Source organism: Podarcis vaucheri (assembly GCF_965113315.1).
Source record: "Podarcis vaucheri genome assembly, chromosome: 17".
Classification (NCBI taxonomy): Eukaryota; Metazoa; Chordata; class Lepidosauria; order Squamata; family Lacertidae; genus Podarcis; species Podarcis vaucheri.
The window spans coordinates 2,052,417-2,070,675 of record NC_138755.1 but is presented as its reverse complement, the minus strand read 5'-3'; the positions used below and the strand labels follow the sequence as shown (position 1 = coordinate 2,070,675).

Below are 18,259 nucleotides of genomic sequence, written 5' to 3'. Positions count from 1 at the left end.
AATATTTTATATATAAAAAAGGAAACGTTTAACCAAATCAATGATTTTATTGGGAGAAAGGTGGGCAGAGAAAGGCTGCTGAACCCCAAAATCTGCACCAAGGAAAGTTACATTCAGCAACCTGTATAAATGCATAAATGGGGGGGGGGGAGCAAAATTTATCTTATTTTGCATCATTTATTCTGGTGCTGCAAATCATAGGGAAGGTCTCCCCACAGCGGCTGGGATCAAACCAGACTAAGCTTCTGAGATTTCAATGGACATTTTCCACATCCTTAAGGGCTGAAAACTTGATCCCCTCACCTATGATTAATACAAATATTCTTTTCTAGCTGAATTCCACGTCTGATAGCATATTCTATGTGTTTTCTCTGCCAGAGCTCTAAGATCCACTCCAGCTGCTCTAAAGGTACTTGGCTGTTCACCAGGGGTGTGGGAAGGGGAGGCAGTGAGGTGTCATCCCTGGGGGAGGGGTGACAAAATCCCCCCAGTGGCGATCCACTGCACTGAATGCTCCGCCCCCTGGTGCACGGCATGTGCGCTGCTCTGGCTGCCTGAGCGGCTCGCTCCACCATTGCTCTTCACAGCAGCAGTCCCTGATTTTGTCTACAGCTAGTAGCAGATTGATGGAATTCAGGTGCTTTCAGACTATCATCCAGTTCTACCGAGTGCTGCAATGTCCTGAATCACAGTAAATTATTCCCTCTCTTGGTTGCTTCTGTGGGGGCTTGCTAAGAAATGGATCTTTTAGCAGTCTCTTTGGCACACCAAAACAGTCTCTTTGAGACTTTGAGCTTTCTTCCCCAATGATCATCTTCTTTTTAGGCAGTAGCCAATGATGCCCAAGATGCCCAAGACCAACACCGACACGATCACCCAGACTGCAGCCCAGCTGTGAGGCGCCTCTGCAATAATAGAAGACAGCGCATTAGGGGATGGGTGTAATGGGTGCCTGAATCCAGATTTCTGCATTGCAGGGGTTTGAGCCGGATGACTCTCAACGTCTCTTCCAACTCTACCATTCTGTGATTCCAGGATGGAATTGGGCTGCAGAGAAAGAAGCGCTCAGTAAGTGGGGGACAAGCAGCAAGAAGGGCTTGTGCACTGGAAAACAGGCTGCTGCAGCAGATGGACCCTGGGCAGTGGCGTAGCGTGGGTTGTCAGCACCCGGGGCAAGGCAAGTAATTTGCGCCTCCTAACCCGTGGATTTGCGCCCCCTAACCCTAACCCCCAGATGTTGCACCCGGTGCGGCCGGCCCCCCCTGCACCCCCCACGCTACGCCACTGACCCTGGGGCACAACCAGCCATGGAGAAATTCTGCATGAGCCTAACTGAAACCAACAGGATGTAGGAAGTATGCAAGAGCCATACAGTGCCTCACCTTTCAAAGTGTTGATGCTGACCTTTAAAGCCCTAAAGCCGAAGCTGATGAAAGGCACTCTGGGCCCCTGAGGCCCCCAGAGCCTCAAGCAACAGCAAAGGATCCAGGAATACCCCCAAGTTATGTACCCACTTCTTCAGAGGAAGTGTAACCCCATCAAGAGGAGGCGACCTCCCAGCCATCCGGTCTAGGGAGCCACCCACTAACAGTGCCACAGTCTGATCTGGATTGAGCTTCAGTTTGTTGGTTCCATTACTGAGGCAAGAGGATGGATGGCGGCTAATGGATTGAGGTTGAATCCTGACAAGACAGAAGTACTGTTTTGGGGGGACAGAGGGCGGGCAGGTGTGGAGGCCTCCCTGGTCCTGAATGGGGCAACTGTGCCCCTGAAGGACCAGGTGTGCAGCCTGGGAGCCATTTTGTACTCACAGCTGTTCATGGAGGCCCAAGTCAGTTCTGTGTCCAGGGCAGCTGTGTACCAGCTCCATCTGGTACGCAGGATGAGACCCTACCTGCCCGCAGACTGTCTGGCCAGAGTGGTGCATGCTCTAGTTCTCTCCCTCTTGGACTACTGCAAGGTGCTCTATGTGGGGCTACCTTTGAAGGTGACCCGGAAACTACAACTAATCCAGAATGCGGCAGCTAGACTGGTGACTGGGAGCGGCCGCTGAGACCACATAACACCGGTCCTGAAAGACCTACATTGGCTCCCAGTACGTTTCCGAGCACCATTCAAAGTGTTGGTGCTGACCTTTAAAGCCCTAAATGGCCTCGGTCCAGTATACCTGAAGGAGTGTCTCCACCCCCATCGTTCTGCCTGGACACTGAGGTCCAGCGCCGAGGGCCTTCTGGCGGTTCCCTCACTGCGAGAAGCAAAGCTACAGGTAACCAGGCAGAGGGCCTTCTTGGTAGTGGCACCCGCCCTGTGGAACACTGTCCCATCAGATGTCAAAGAGATAAACAACTACCTGACATTTATAAGACATCTGACGGCAGCCCCATTCAGGGAAGTTTTTAATGTTTGACATTTTAATGTGTTTTTAATCTTTGTTGGAAGCCGCCCAGAGTGGCTGGGGAGACCCAGCCAGATGGGCAGGGTACAAATAATAAATTGTTGTTGTTGTTGTTGTTGTTGTTGTTGTTGTTGTTGTTGTTGTTACTACTACTACTACACTGGTCCAGCACTTCCACTGCCTCACCTGCAGATGTAAAGGAGAAGTAGAGGTGAGTGTCATCCGCATACTGCTGACAACATACTCCAAACCTCCAGATAACCGCACCCAGCAGTTTCATGTAGAATGTCAAACAACATGGGGGATAGGACTGAGCCCTGTAGAACCCCACACTGAAGGTTACATGGGGTTGAAAAGCATTCCCCAAGCAACACCCTCTGAGAAAGACCATCCAAGTAGGACTGGAACTACTGCAAAGCGGTGCCACCCACCGCTCCAGCAGGATACCAAGGTCGATGGTATTGAAAGTCACTGAAAGGTCAAGGAGAATTAACAAGGACATGTTTCCCTTGTCTCTCTCTCGACAGAGGTCATCATACAGAGCGACCAAAGCAGTTTCTGTGCCAAAACCAGGCCTAAACCCCAACTGAAATGGATCCAGAAAATCAGTTTCTTCCAAAAGCGCCTGGATCAGGTCTATGACCACTTGCTCCAGAACCTTGCCCAGAACAGGGAGATTAGCAACTGGCCGGTAGTCAGTTAGGTTTTCCGAATCCAGGCAAGGTTTCTGAAGGAGTGGTTTTAGCACTGCCTCCTTCAAACAGGCAGGGACCTCCCCCTTGTAAAGAGGCATTGATCACCTCTCTGGCCCAGCCAGCTGTTCCCTCCCTGGTGCTTTTTATCAGCGGGGGGGGGGGGTGAGGGTCCAGAGCGCAAGTGGTCGCCCTGACTGATCCAAGCCCCTTGTCCACATCCTCGAGCCTTACCAACTGAAACTCATCCAGCACAACAGGCCTAGACTGTGCTCTGGACACCCCATGAGATTCATCTGCTATAACAGCAGAGTCAAGGTCTTGGTGGATAAAATGCGCAATTTTATATTCAAAATGTTACTGTCAGTTTTATTATCTCCTTTGGGTCAGCCTGGAAAAGACCTGGAAAAGCTCTGCCAAATGACATAATGAGGATGCAATGGATGCAGCAAAGTATGCCTTCTTTGCTGCCTTCACTGTCACTAGGTAGGCTTCATAATGAGCCCTTACCAGTGTTTGGTTGCATTCATTTGGATCTTCCCTCCATTTGTGTTCAAGTCATCTTCCAGCTTGTTTCCTTGCCCTAGGCTCTGGAGTGTACCAGGAGACCAGTTGGGCTCCACGAAGTGGGAGAGGGTGCTCAGGGGAGTTTGTGTCAATAGCCCGAGCCATTCGGGTGTTCCAGAGGTCAGCCAGGGCTTTGACAGGGGCACCAGTCATATCAGCCGGAAAACCCCCCAGAGCCGTTGGGAATCCTACTGGATCCATCAGCCTCCAAGGGCGGACCTTCCTAATAGGTCTCCCACCTCTGCAGAGGGAAAAGGTGCTGGCATCCTAAATCTCAACTGGAAGTGATCTGAACATGACGGGACTGATGTTGATGTCCCGCCCCTCATCACCCTCTTCCTGCCCAGGTGAGAAAACAAGGTCCAGAGTGTGGCCTGCCATGGGCGTTGGGCCGGTGACATGGTGGGACAGCCCCATGGCTGCCATGAGGTCCTGAGCCGCCCCAGAGCCAACTGCCTTGGCATGGATGTTGAAGTCTCCCAGAATCACCTAAAAGTAGGGCCCATGTGCCCAGGAATCATAGGACCAGCTGGGAGGGCAGAGTTAGTTCAGGGCCTGAAGTTGCTTCATGGAGAAGCTCCCAACAATTCCTCACACGCATCCCCTCCAAGTGTCCCAATTTTATGGAGGCAGTCCTGGAATTACCATCCCGGCTTTTGTTTTGATCCCGGAATGTCCTGGAATGTCCCTATTACCCCCACCAGCACCAAGCTTGAGGAGGAGGAGGAGCTTGTCTCCAGTGATGACGATGGTGGCAGTGGCAGCTGCGAGGGAGTATCCCGTTGCCTCTCCATGGCCATCGCTGTCGGCCTCCTCCTTTGGGCAACTCATAGCAGCTGCTGGAGAGCAGGCGAGGAGGAGGAGAGGCTGCCACCGCCAAGGCCCAGCCCCAGCCCCATGGGACGTGCAGACAGAGCCCTGCCCTCCTGGGAGGGGAAGAAAGGGGAGAGCAGAACGCAATTGGTCTGGATTTTTAAAAAAATGCTTTGTGCATCTACATCTAATTTTGCCCCTTTCTAAAATGTATTTATGGCTGTGTGTTTTTCTTTTTGTAAATCTACCAAAGAATAAAATAATACAAAACAAAATTGGGATTAAGGTGTTTTCTCAGGACGGTGAAGGACCTGTGTGCTGTGTCCTGTTGGTGTAGCAGTGGTGGCCCTTGCCTTTCTTCTGACAGGAAATGGGGGGTCAAGTCCGGTCAGTTGGGGAGGAGTGGGAAATGTCCCTATTTTCATCTGAGGAATGTTGGAGGGTATGCCCACACGGCAGCAATGCACAGATCCTGCACTGCCTCACACCACCTCAGAGTGATGCAGCTGAAGAGATGGCATTAGGATGCATCCACATGAAGCTGTTTAAACAATACGTCTTTGGCTGAATGTATTTTCTTTTATGGAAAATTATCCTTGACTTCCAGTTTGGTACTTGAACATTCCTTGCAATGGTTCCCCCTTTCTTTCCATTTATATCAACCTCAACTGTGGAGGAGTAATGAAGTGCAGCCCCTCACCTCTGAAATTATCAAATCTGAATTGATCTCCTGTCAGATCCCCCAAATTGTTCTCCACGCATCATGACTTCAAATTCTCTTTCAGGATCATATACAGTGGTACCTCGGGTTACGAACAGTCCTGCTTACAAACGTTTCGGGTTACGAACTCCATAAACCCGGAAGTAGGTGTCCCAGGTTGCGAACTTTGCCCTGGGATACGAACACAATCCGCTTCCGGGGCCATGGGAGGCCTATGTAGGGAATGCGAGCTTCAGGCTAATGCTGCTTCGGGTTAAGAACAGACTTCTAAAACGAATTAAGTTTGTAACCCAAGGTACCACTGTATGGTGAAATTTCAATTCCTAGTCTCCTGAGAAACCAATAAATTGAGATTCTTTGAGATGGGTGTGTATTTTAGGATGGATGGTTCTCATCCTGTACAAGTTTTCACCAGAGTCTACACAGTTTTCATTGGCATCACAATAGCAGCTCATATTCTTCCCTCATTTAATCTGAGTTTACCCATTCTGGGGGAAATTAAATGAGTTAAAAAAGCAACAACGACTGGTATCAATGGCCCATTTGTGACATTTCAATGACCCATTTGCAAATTAAGTCCCGTCCTGGAAGCACCCTTGGATGAGGAAGGACGTCGAGAAAGTGCTACGCTGGGGGAAGGGGGAGACTGGAAAGAAAGTCATATGCAACCTACCTTCATACAGAATGTCAACCTCTGTTGAGCCATTGCCATAGACATTATGTACTAGACATCGGTAAGTCCCATTGTGGTATTTTTGCGCTGAAGGGATTGTGATGGTCTTATTGTTATCTGAGTACTCCACGCCAGTCTGGGAGGGGAGATCCCATGAAAACTCTGGAAAGGGCTTTCCCTCTGCATGGCACTTCACCACAAGGGCTGCACCAGTTTTGTACACCGTAAAATTTGTTGAGATGTTCACATTGTATGGACTGGCTGCAATAAGAAAAAAAATGGTTGATGAGTAGTAATGGGGGACTTCAATTACCCGGATATTTGTTGGATGTCAAACTCAGCCAAGAGCATAAGGTCAAACAGATTCCTCACTGGCCTTGCAGACAACTTCGTTGTCCAGAAAGTGGGAGAAGCAACAAGAGGAACAGCCATTTTAGATCTGGTCCTAACCAATGTTGATGACCTGGTTAGTGGGGTAGAAGTGGAAGGTTCATTAGGCGCAAGTGATCATGCTCTTCTGAAGTTTACTATACAGCGGAAAGGAGCAGCCAAGCATACTAGGACTCAATTTCTTGACTTTAAGAAAGCCGACTTCATAAAACTTAGGGAAGTGCTGGGTGAGATCCCATGGACAGTAATACTAAAAGGAAAGGGAGTTCATGATGGCTGGGAGTTTGTTAAGAGGGAGATAGTAAAAGCACAACGTCAGGCAATACCAATGAGACGGAAACATGGAAGGTGCCTAAAGAAGCCAGGGTGGCTATCTAAAGAACTTTTAACTGAGTTAAGATTAAAAAAGGATGTGTACAAAAAATGGAAAAGGGGGGAAACCACCAAAGAGAAATTCAAACAAATAGCCAGCACGTGTAGACACAAAGTCAGAAAAGCTAAAGCACAGAATGAACTCAGGCTTGCTAGAGAGGTTAAAAGCAACAAAAAAGGCTTTTATGGGTATGTCCGTAGCAAAAGGAAGAACAAAGAAACAGTGGGGTCACTCAGAGGAGAAGATGGTGAAATGCAAACAGTGACCCACGCCCCCCTCCTCTTTGCAGCGGTGATACCAGGGCTCCCCGTTAAAGGGGTTTTTGAGGGGAGGTTTTGACCGTACGCCTAAAGGTCATCATTGCTCTCCCCTGCGATGGCGGCGTAATGGGGGCGGCTATCTCTGTTTGAACATATGTTCTCCAGAGCCGGCCCATCCCCCCCCCCACACACACACTGGATAACCCTGATGCTCCCTAGGTCCCCGGCAGGGGACTGGGAGGGCTAAACGCCCAATGCCTGAGCCAAGGTCAACCCACATCTGAAACATAATAAAGTTGTGGCCAATTTTAATCCCATACCACGTTGTCTTGAGTTGTTATTCCACATGGGGGTCGCCCAGGGTTTGGGGGACTCCGCCTGTCCACACAAAGGAAGATTCAGCACATTGAAGCCTATTCTTGCTTAACTTTGTTGTACTCCATTACCCAAACAGGGGGGTGCCTTGCTGGAGCCTTGCAAATAAGCTCACAAAAGATAGTAGCTTTTTACTTTGGCTTCTTTTACTAGCCCCATGCCGTAGCATCCTGATCGCTGCCTGGGCCAGGCACAAATGGGGGGAGCCCACCGCTTCCACACTGCAGCCGGCTGGCAGCGTTGAGCTGCCTCTCCAACTCTTGCCCTGGGGGTGTTGCTGCGCAGATCGCAGCGTCGGAGGAGGGCCCTGTGGCTGCTCTCCGATTCTTCTGGGGTGCAGCTGTGGCCAGGGGATGAAGCTCCCTCCACACAGCTCCCTTGTGTGCCAGATGCCATCGTCAGAGAGGGGGGCATAAAAAGGCTGGCCCAGTCAGGTCTTTCTCTGTCAAGGTTCCTGGTTGAGCCCCTTAAAAAAATGTGCCTGGGCGGTGACCTCCATGCTATGCCACTGTACTAGCCTGCTAAGTGAGCAGCCTGCTTCTTCCACAGCCAGCCAGTATGGAAACACAATGTCCGAGCCTCTTAACAGCCCTGATTATAAAAAGCTCAACAACTTTGGTCTGCCCCAGACACCGGCCGGAGTTGCTACACCGCTGCTGGTCCTCAACTCCTCCTATCAGGTAAGGAGGGTGAGCTGAGTCTGGCTGCCTGGATGGAGATGAATTCTCCCCAGTCCATCCCCTGAGAGTTGAAGCAGCTTGAAGGTGATACAAGGTGAGAGCATGTTTGCCCATAATGTTCAGGCCCATCCCACAATTCTCAAACAGGTTTTGTAGAGTTTTATATTGCCTCAAAAATAGACAATAATGGGACAAAAAATAAACCACAGGCAACAACAGTTTTGCTAATATTGTAATGTATAAAGCCCTAGACAGCTTAGGTAACACTTTCTCCCGTATAGTTCCTTGGTGGGGCCTTCTTGGTTAGACCACAGCCTGCAGATGCCCTTCTTGAAGTCACCATGGAAACGGCCTTCTCAGTTTGGGCTCCCATCCAATCGTGCTTTTCCCTCCAAAGGGCATTCAAGTGTACGCAGTACCAGCGCCTTTTTGTTGTTGTTACAGTAAGTGCCACACTTTTTAACCACTACAACTTCATGGTGAGTAGTGGCACCTATTCCCCCCCCCCAAAAAAAAAACCACTACCCAACTCCATGGGCATAGCTGGGGGGGCAGGGAGGGGCAGCTGCCTCCCCTAAATCAATAAAGATCAATAGTAATACATAGGTAGCTGAGGTTCTTCCCCCCCCCCAACAAAAACCCTGGCCACGCCCCTGGCCAGCCCTATGCAATAACATGCCCTTGAAGCACCAACAGCAATGTGCTTCATCATTTATAGAATACTTTTTTATTTACACTGGTCTTAGGGGCCCAACAAGATTAAATGGGGAACAATAGTTAGTGGTGGGTGCTTTATTATTTATTGTTTAATGGACTGGCTTAAATGAATTTGTATTTCAGCTGGTTGTAAATTGGGTGGCATATAAATGCGTTTTAACACGTAAATAAATAAAATACTCAGCTACAGAAGTATCCTAAGCCCTCTAGGCTAGAACAAATCGTTAGATACATGTGTGCATAAATTATTTCCAAACCGGCCCTCCTAGCCCTGAACACGTGGCAAAACCAATCAGATGCATAGCAAATAGAACTTACCCACAATCTTCAAGGTTCTGTTTGCACTTTTTTGCAGTACTTCTGAGCCCACCTGGAGGTCAGCTTCGCAGAGAATGACATCCCCATCCTCCTGAGGCTTAGCCAAAAAGCTGTACTCCACAGAGAGGCTGTGCTCCCACTTCAGGATATTACTGCCCTTTTTCAGGAAGATGCTGACATTAGATGGGGAGCTGGAACCTCTCACTTTCAAACTCGGGATGCTGCATACAATTTTCTCCCAGTGATTAGCCACAATCTTGGAAGTAAGGTTGAGAACTGGGGTTGAGAACTCTGGGGGGAAATAAAGATATGAATGGCCACCATCTGAAATGGTAAGTGAGGACTAAGTGGAATTTGCTGCCAAGGAGTGTGGTGGAGTCTCCTTCTTTGGAGGTCTTTAAGCAGAGGCTTGACAACCATATGTCAGGAGTGCTCTGATGGTGTTTCCTGCTTGGCAGGGGGTTGGACTCGATGGCCCTTGTGGTCTCTTCCAACTCTAGGATTCTATGATTCTATGACTAACTAGTAAAGAGGCCTAGGAAATCTACAGCTCCTGGTTTTCTGAAGTTGGAAATGTTAACCATCCCAGTCGTTTAAAATAAATATAGACAACAATTTCAGGGCAATGGGAGGGAAAACTCTGCATGACAACTGTGCATCCTAACCTAATCAAATAATGGTGGACAAGGATGAGCTCCGGTTGGTTGGTTGGTTGGTTGGTTGGTTTGTTGGTTGGTTGGTTGGTTGGTTGACTGACTGCTCTTATATACTGATTTTCAGGGCAAAGGCATTCAAAGGAAGTTTACAAAAGATAATTTATCTACAATAGAGGGATATAAACAAGTATCAAAGCCTTCTTTTGAAAGTTCAGTTTGTTTTCAATAAAATATTTTCTTTATAGGAAACCACTACTCAAAAGTTCAGCCCAAGCCATCCTGCTGTTCCAGAGGTTGGCCAAGGCTTTGACAGGAACGCCAGTCATATCAGGCAGAAAATCCTCCAGAGCTGTCTGGAAACTACATGGATCCCACAACCTCTGAAGGTGGGTCCCTTGCCTCTACAGAGGGGGAAAGATGCTAAAAGCCTAAAACTCAAGTATTGCACTTGGGCAAAAAAAATGAGAGGCACAAATACAAGATGGGTGACACCTGGCTTGAGAGCAGTACATGTGAAAAGGATCTAGGAGTCTTGGTTGACCACAAACTTGACATGAGCCAACAGTGTGACGCGGCAGCTAAAAAAGCCAATGCAATTCTGGGCTGCATCAATAGGAGTATAGCATCTAGATCAAGGGAAGTAATAGTGCCACTGTATTCTGCTCTGGTCAGACCTCACCTGGTGTACTGTGTCCAGTTCTGGGCACCACAATTCAAGAAGGACACTGACAAACTGGAACGTGTCCAGAGGAGGGCTACCAAAATGGTCAAAGGCCTGGAAACGATGCCTTATGAGGAACGGCTAAGGGAGCTGGGCATGTTTAGCCTGGAGAAGAGGAGGTTAAGGGGTGATATGATAGCCATGTTCAAATATATAAAAGGATGTCACATAGAGGAGGGAGAAAGGTTGTTTTCTGCTGCTCCAGAGAAGCAGACACGGAGCAATGGATCCAAACTACAAGAAAGAAGATTCCACCTAAACATTAGGAAGAACTTCCTGACAGTAAGAGCTGTTTGACAGTGGAATTTGCTGCCCAGGAGTGTGGTGGAGTCTCCTACTTTGGAGGTCTTTAAGCAGAGGCTTGACAACCATATGTCAGGAGTGCTCTGATGGTGTTTCCTGCTTGGCAGGGGGTTGGACTCGATGGCCCTTGTGGTCTCTTCCAACTCTGATTCTAGGATTCTAGGATTCAACAAGAAATGATCTGACCACTTTCAGATCACCCTCTTCCTGCCCAGTCAAAAAGACAAGATTCAGAGTGTGACCTACGATGTGCGTTGGGATGATGTTATATTGTGACAGCCCCATGGTTGTCATGGCAGACATGAAGTCCTGAGCATCCTGAAGCAGTGGCATAGCATGGAGGGGGCACGACCAGGCAGCCCCCCCCCCCATGGCAGGCTCCCTCATTGTGATGGCCCAACACCGCCAGCCACCACAGCTCCACTCCCGGATCAGACCTGACCCAGGAGTGGATTTGCCACCCCTCTTCTTGGCTGTGCACAAGTATGCCCCCCCCCGCTCCACTTTGTGAGAAAAGATGCAGCAAGCTCCCTCCACACTCCACCCCAGGCAGTGGTAGCATATGCTTTGCTGCTGCCCTTAAGTTATGTGCTCCCAGAAGGTGTTTTGTTGTAAGATTGGTGCTGCTAATACTACATGCAGCATGATTTTTGTAGAGCAGAGGAGCCGCTAAGATCATGTGCCCCAATCACCAAAATGTATTGGGCGGGTCTTGGGTTTCCCTCCCTCTTTCCTCAGGCCTCACAGCCATGTTATGCAGCATACCATGTCTAATAACATGTGTACTCTGCAATTTTGTTTTAGGGTAGTGGGATGACACGGAAACACAGGACCTATTTTGCCCCCTCGACATTATGTGTGTGAGGAAGGAGGCTAAATTACATAACCTCCAGATGCCTCCCCGCTGTGAAATTCTGTGCATACTCACGGTAAACATAGATGACCACATTGGTGTTTAAGGAATCAAAGCCTTTTCTTTGGACTATGCATATAGGTTGAAGTTCCCATTCAGACACATTGGTGATGTTTAGAGAAATCCACCCATTGCCCTTCTGCGTTCCTCCTCCAACAGACACCTCCCAGTCCAACTGGGTGTAGTTAGCACACGTAGTTGTGCAGTTCAGATTCACAGAACCTCCAAATTCCACAGCAGGTGCCTCAGGGTGGATAGTCACATTGCAAGTGTCAAGGAAGTGCACTGTAAGAAAGAAAGAAAAGATATGGGGAGGACCGGCTGCAGAGAATACTGCTGGCAATCGCAGCATTATTCAGCAAGAACGTGTTGCAATATGATGCAGTTACCATTCCTGGGCCATAGCTATTTCCCATTATTAATATTTTTTATGAAATTTCTCTACTGCCCTTCATTCTAGGTTCACGGAGTGGTTTACAATATAAAAACACAAAAATACATACCACTATAACAAAAACAATCACCCACACACAGGGTCAGACTACATGACCCTTGGTTTCCCTCCCAACTTTATATTTCTATAATTCTATTATTCTAAAAGGCCAAAATTATTTAATTAGCCAAAAGTCTGAGAGAAGAGAAATTATTTAAGAGTAAATTTGTTTGAGGGTTTGTAGGAAGTTGGGGCCAAATTTCATGCTAGTTAATACTGCTATTAGATACTTCCATTCTAAGCAATCAAAGGCTTTAAGGATGTCTAGGGACATGATGGTCGGGAGTTTGGTCTTTCTACTGTATTCTATCAGAGTGGGTAATTTCCTCATGGGATCTGGTAGGTTGTGACCAGGGACAAAGCCTGCCTAGTCCAAGGCAATTCATTTGTGTAGGAAGATTTTTAGGCGGTTAACCAGGTTTGATGTGGACTTCTTAGTCTTGGTTTATCGATGAGATTGGGCAGTATGATTCTGTTTTTATTTTTTTGAAAATATTTTTTTATTTTTGTAAATAGAAATTTACATTCAGAAAATTTGTATAATCATTTTGTGAGATTCTCTGAATTCCGTGACTTCACCCCATCCCCTACCTGAGTCCTTATTTCAATAATTAAGACTACATATCAATACGTTCTCCACTATTTTTATTTTTCCAAATTGTCCATAATCTTTGTTACTTTACAAGTGATTCTTATAGTCCAGCAAAAGTTTTGATTTGCTTGCAGTGGTCTCCTAAGTAAATTATAATATTTTCCCCATTCCTTTTTTGAAGTCCTTGACTTCTTGGTTCCTGAGTCTCCCGGTTAGTTTTGCCATTTCAGCAAAGTCCAGCAGTTTGGATTGCCATTCTTCCCTCATCGGGGTTGTGGCTTCCTTCCATTTTTGGGCTAGTAGCATCCGTGTTCTCGCATGCATGAAAACTCTTTTCTGGTCTTTTGGAATCTCGGTACCTGTAATTCCTAATAAAAAGGCTTCCGGGGTTTTTTAGCAGAAGTTATTTTAAACATATTTTTTTTTAGTTCATTGTATACCATTTCCCCAAAAGATTTTGTTGTCTTACATGTCCACCACATATGAGAAAGTTACCTTCCTTTTCCGTACATTTCCAACAAATATTTGAACTTGTTTTATACATTTTGGGTAGTTCAGTAGTAGTTAAGTACCATGGATAAATCATTTTCATATAATCTTCTTTCAGCGTACAACATGCTGTAAATTTTAAATCTATTTTCCAGAGCCTTTCCCAATCTGCCATTTGTATATTATATCCCTTAGCCCAGTTTATTATAACCAGTTTAACCTGTTCATCTTTTGTATGCCATTCCAGGAGCAAATTATAGGTTTTTGACAGAATTTTGGTAATACTTTCTAAATTTTATATCTGGTAACTAAAACCTTTCTTTTTATCTATAGTAAAAGTATCATTTAGTTGAGAATAGAATAGAATAGAATAGAATAGAATAGAATAGAATAGAATAGAATCATAGAGTTGGAAGAGACCACAAGGGCCATCGAGTCCAACCCCCTGCCAAGCAGGAAACACCATCAGAGCACTCCTGACATATGGTTGTCAAGCCTCTGCTTAAAGACCTCCAAAGTAGGAGACTCCACCACACTCCTGGGCAGCAAATTCCACTGTCGAACAGCTCTTACTGTCAGGAAGTTCTTCCTAATGTTTAGGTGGAATCTTCTTTCTTGTAGTTTGGATCCATTGCTCCGTGTCCGCTTCTCTGGAGCAGCAGAAAACAACCTTTCTCCCTCCTCTATGTGACATCCTTTTATATATTTGAACATGGCTATCATATCACCCCTTAACCTCCTCTTCTCCAGGCTAAACATGCCCAGCTCCCTTAACCGTTCCTCATAAGGCATCGTTTCCAGGCCTTTGACCATTTTGGTAGCCCTCCTCTGGACACGTTCCAGTTTGTCAGTGTCCTTCTTGAATTGTGGTGCCCAGAACTGGACACAGTACTCCAGGTGAGGTCTGACCAGAGCAGAATACAGTGGCACTATTACTTCCCTTGATCTAGATGCTATACTCCTATTGATGCAGCCCAGAATTGCATTGGCTTTTTTAGCTGCCGCGTTGAAGAAGGAGCAAAAAGGGTTTTCTCTTGTGTGTTTGTGTTTGTGTTTCTTTGTGGCTGATTAGCTGTTCTCCCTGTGCAAAGGTCAGAGGGGGCAGGGTTTCTGTTGAGGAAGGTGATTAGCTGTGGGAGGAGCTTATCAGAGCTATCAGGGCAGCGCCGCGCGCCGCAGTTTGATCCATCTTTTAGATTTAGGGGAGCTAGTCTCAAACGTTTGTTGGGGGAGACCTAGGTTTTTTGTGGGGGGAGTTATTTGTCCTGTCTTCACGCTTTTTATTATGGAGGACCGCTGTAGCCACCCCCAACGACACAATCTCAAGATGGAGGCGGAGGGAACAGCTGCTATCGCCTGCGGTTCCTGCGCAATGTTTGCCATCTTGCCAAAGGTTGCAGGCAGCTTTACCTGCAGCAATTGCATGTTGATTGCCCTCTTAAAAGACAAAGTCCAGCAACTGGAGGAACGTGTAGCTACGCTCCAAAGAATTAGAGAGCTGGAGCTCTTCTTGGAAGCAACAGACCACACCGTCTCCATCAAGGAGGAGACAGGGGACTCCCCTGAGAAGGAGGCTAGTTCACCAACACAGGAGCCAGATATATGGAGAAACGTGACTCAAAGAAGTAGGAGGCCCAGGGTTCATTCTGATTGTTTAGAATTACACAATCGCTTTGAGGACCTCTCCCCTAACATGGATGACGAAGAGCAGACTCCATTTGAGGATCTCTCCCTCATTTCAGTCGATCAGGTACATGAAGACGAACAGCAAAGTCAGTCCTCAGGGAATGTGCAGGCAACCTTGGAACGGACAGCTCATGGAAGAACCCCGACCAAACCTAAGAGGAGGCGTGTAGTGGTGATAGGGGATTCCCTACTGAGGGGAACAGAAGCAGTGATCTGTGGGCCTGACAAGATGTCTCGGGAAGTGTGCTGTCTCCCCGGGGCTAAGATCCAAGATGTAACTGAACGACTGCAAGGAATCATAAAACCCACTGACGAATACCCCTTCCTCTTGGTTCATGTGGGAACCAATGACACTGCAAGCAATAGCCTCCAGAAGATCAAAAGAGACTACGAGGCTCTCGGCAGGAAATTGAAGCAACTAAATGCACAAATTGTCATCTCATCTGTCCTCCCAGTTGAACGACGTGGCCCAGGGAGAGAGGGAAAAATAGTGGAAGTGAACAGCTGGCTTCACAGATGGTGTAAACAGGAACGGTTTGGATTCTTAGATCACGGACTGCAGTTTCAAATTGTATATATATGTAAATTAACCATATATCAAACAGATGACACAAAGCCTCATTACAAAACAAAACATGAACCCTAGGTCAGCACCTGGAACCTCTGGAATCTTGCACCACCAGAGATTTGGGTGATGTGCAAGAGTAGGGACTTTTATCTGGTAGAGATTCCTAGTCCCCTTCCCCGCACTACAGTTCTCGTGTTTCCTTTGAAGTACGAGTATGGCTATAAAAAAGGATTTAACTGAGTCCAGACACAAATAGGCAGCCAATGAAGTAGAAAAGAGGACTGGACCTATTCCAGTGGCTCAGCCTAAGAATGCAAGTCTCTCCCACACCTCGTGATTGAAGTATGTATCCATCAGTTTCTCATTTTTCCAACCTTAAGTTCAGTTTTCCAAGTTTCCAAATAAGTTTGCAATATTAACAATAAAGACCTCATGATAATTCAGCAGTATTTTTGTGTGAATATCTCCACAGTCAGATATATTAGACATGTACAATAACATCATACAATACTACAAAAAATACTATAAATATTTTTAAAGTAATTTTGCCTAATATACATATTTTTGAAAAGCAGTTCCCCCTAATATGCCTCTGGGGTGTTAGGTGAGGGGCAGTCTGTTGGGGGGGGAAGCATATTGTCTGAAATAGTCAAAAGGCAGGAGTCTTGAAACTGGATATGAAAAAGACACAGCAGCTGGATTGGCTTGGCTTGGCTTGCTCAGTGGTGAATCCAGTGCTTTGGCACTCGGGCTCCTTTAGAAATCTAATGGGCAGATAGGAGATCTCTGTCTCCTATCTCCTATCACAGAAAAGTCATCAATTTCCAGTCCTCTTCCTTCCAAGGAAACTAAACCAAGGGTCTCTCCAGGAACCAGGAACTGTCTCCTTACTCCCATAATAATTCTGCGGCCTGCCACCCTGGCCTCCGAGGGGGTGTGAGTTTCCAGGGGTTCCAGGCACTCACCCAGAGCTCATGTTTCTTTTTGGAATGAGTTTGTTTTTCTCAGATTGGACCTAGTACAGGGGTCTGCAACCTTTAAGACAAAAAGAGCCACTTGGACCTGTTTCCGAAGAAAAAACAACTGGGAGCCGCAAAACTCATCATTATAAAAATAACCTTTTTGTCACTTTTTTATTATTTCTTTGTTTGACCCCTCAGAATTACTCCTCCTCATAGAAATAAACGTTAAATTAACAAGTTACCTTTGTGTGTGTGTGTGTTCTTCACTCCCCTTCAAAACAGTGACCAGCGTACATGCCCCCTTTCAATGCAGTGACCAGCGTACATGCCCCTTACAATGTAGCGGGCAGGTGGGCGGGAAGGTGACGTCGGGACGGTGCATGACTAACGCACGCACCGCCCCCATGTGACGTCACAGCCAGTACAGCGCCCGCCACAGTGGGGAGTGTCGGGGCGCACAATGCGCCTCCTCCCCTCGCTAGTATCCGCCCCGGAGTCGCGGCAAAGGTGTAAAAGAGCCACATGCGGCTCCGGAGCCGCGGGTTGCAGACCCCTGACCTAGTATAAATGAGATTGTATCTTGGCGTCCAAGATTTTTCCTTTTATACCTATTTTTTTTCCTTGCCACCAACACTTCTGACACCTCATCCATCACATAAGACATTTTCCATTCCCCCATTTGTATTTGGGGATCTTAGGATGCTTTTAGAAAGACATTTAGTGTGGGAACAGTGTGCCTTAGTCATGCAGTACCCACACAACATTCTCATCCTCAAAATGCCAGCCCATAGCACACACACACAATTTAATCTGGATTTACCCTTTCTATGGAAACGACAATACACTTTTTAAAAAACTGTTGCAACAACTCACTGGCAAATATCTCAATAATCTGTTTGCAAATTAAGCCCCCATCGGGAAGCACCTTTAGATGAAGCCAGTTTCCAGATGCCTCCACCAAGGGAACACAAACTAGACAGCTCTCCTTGGCTTTGGAATGTAAAGAGTTTTCAGGATGACTCACCCATAGGCAACCAGAAGATGAGAAGCACAGCAAAGTTCAGAGGCAAGACAGATATCATCTTCACCAGGACAGGGCAGAAAAGATGACCATTGGGAGTTTGATGGTTTTCCAGCTAGCTATATGGAGCCAGAACAGTCCAGGGAAGTCTAAGCTTAGCCACGTTTTATTTAACGTTTTGGTTCAGGAAACATGCATATCCTTTAACCGGCTGACTCACCGCCCCACCCAAGCACTTCCTCCCTTCGAAACAAAAATATGGCTCTGAGGAAATAGCTCTGAGGAATATAAAACTGAGTGTAGGGATAAGTGTTCAATGGCCAATATAGTTCCTTGAGTTTCAGAACAGGTCTGGGGGAGCTCTGGCCTGCCAACTACTGCGTCTGCTGTTCGACTCTATCTCCCATCAGCCCCAGGCAAGACGGCCAGTGGTCAACAATGATGAGAACAGCAGTCCGGTGGCATCTGGAGGACCACAGGCTCCCCCATCCCTGCTTTGAAAATCACTCAGAAGATGTGGTCCTACCAGATGCAGTTTTGACAAGGCATGTATGCATATTGAGAATTACATTTTCCTCACCTCTGTAGCCACACATACACACACTTCTGTTTTTCTAATTTCAGCCTGTCAGCTCAAATAAACTTGCAAAGCATGTCCGTGAGGTGGGGTCCTTCACTGCAAGCGGAAGTCAGATCATCATACTACAAACAGCTTCCACACTGTTTCCAAATGTGCTCCCACTGCCCAACAGTCCTCTAGCTGCATGGAAGTGGTTCTGCAATGACAACCTCAGGGTCAGGCCATGGAGAAAGGACTTCCAGTTCAAACGTCACTAGTTCTCACTCTGTACAACAGGCACAAACTAATCAAAACCCACAGG

At 47.0% G+C, this 18,259-nt stretch overlaps 1 protein-coding gene across 1 annotated transcript; it reads right to left on the bottom strand.

The window, feature by feature from the left end:
- Positions 1-23: 23 nt before the first annotated feature.
- On the bottom strand, positions 24-17,553 carry LOC309522401 (vascular cell adhesion protein 1-like). The gene is made up of 5 exons (XM_082205629.1): positions 17,382-17,553; positions 11,583-11,852; positions 8,975-9,265; positions 5,862-6,122; positions 24-905 (listed from the first exon to the last, which is right to left on the bottom strand). The coding sequence occupies exons 1-5, from the start codon at positions 17,437-17,439 to the stop codon at positions 811-813; spliced, it is 975 nt and encodes a 324-aa protein (XP_082061755.1). The 5' UTR covers positions 17,440-17,553; the 3' UTR covers positions 24-810.
- Between the last annotated feature and the right edge of the window lie 706 nt (positions 17,554-18,259).

What these genes read in the sequence shown, in the direction of transcription:
- LOC309522401 (XM_082205629.1), bottom strand. Translation starts at nt 17,439, where the DNA reads ATGATATCTGTCTTGCCTCTGAACTTTGCTGTGCTTCTCATCTTCTGG. An exon ending in TGTGGTCATCTATGTTTACC is followed by an intron (nt 9,266 to 11,582) that starts GTGAGTATGCAC and finishes ATTTCCCCCCAG; the next exon opens with AGTTCTCAACCCCAGTTCTC. An exon ending in GGTTGACATTCTGTATGAAG is followed by an intron (nt 906 to 5,861) that starts GTAGGTTGCATA and finishes CTATTATTGCAG; the next exon opens with AGGCGCCTCACAGCTGGGCT.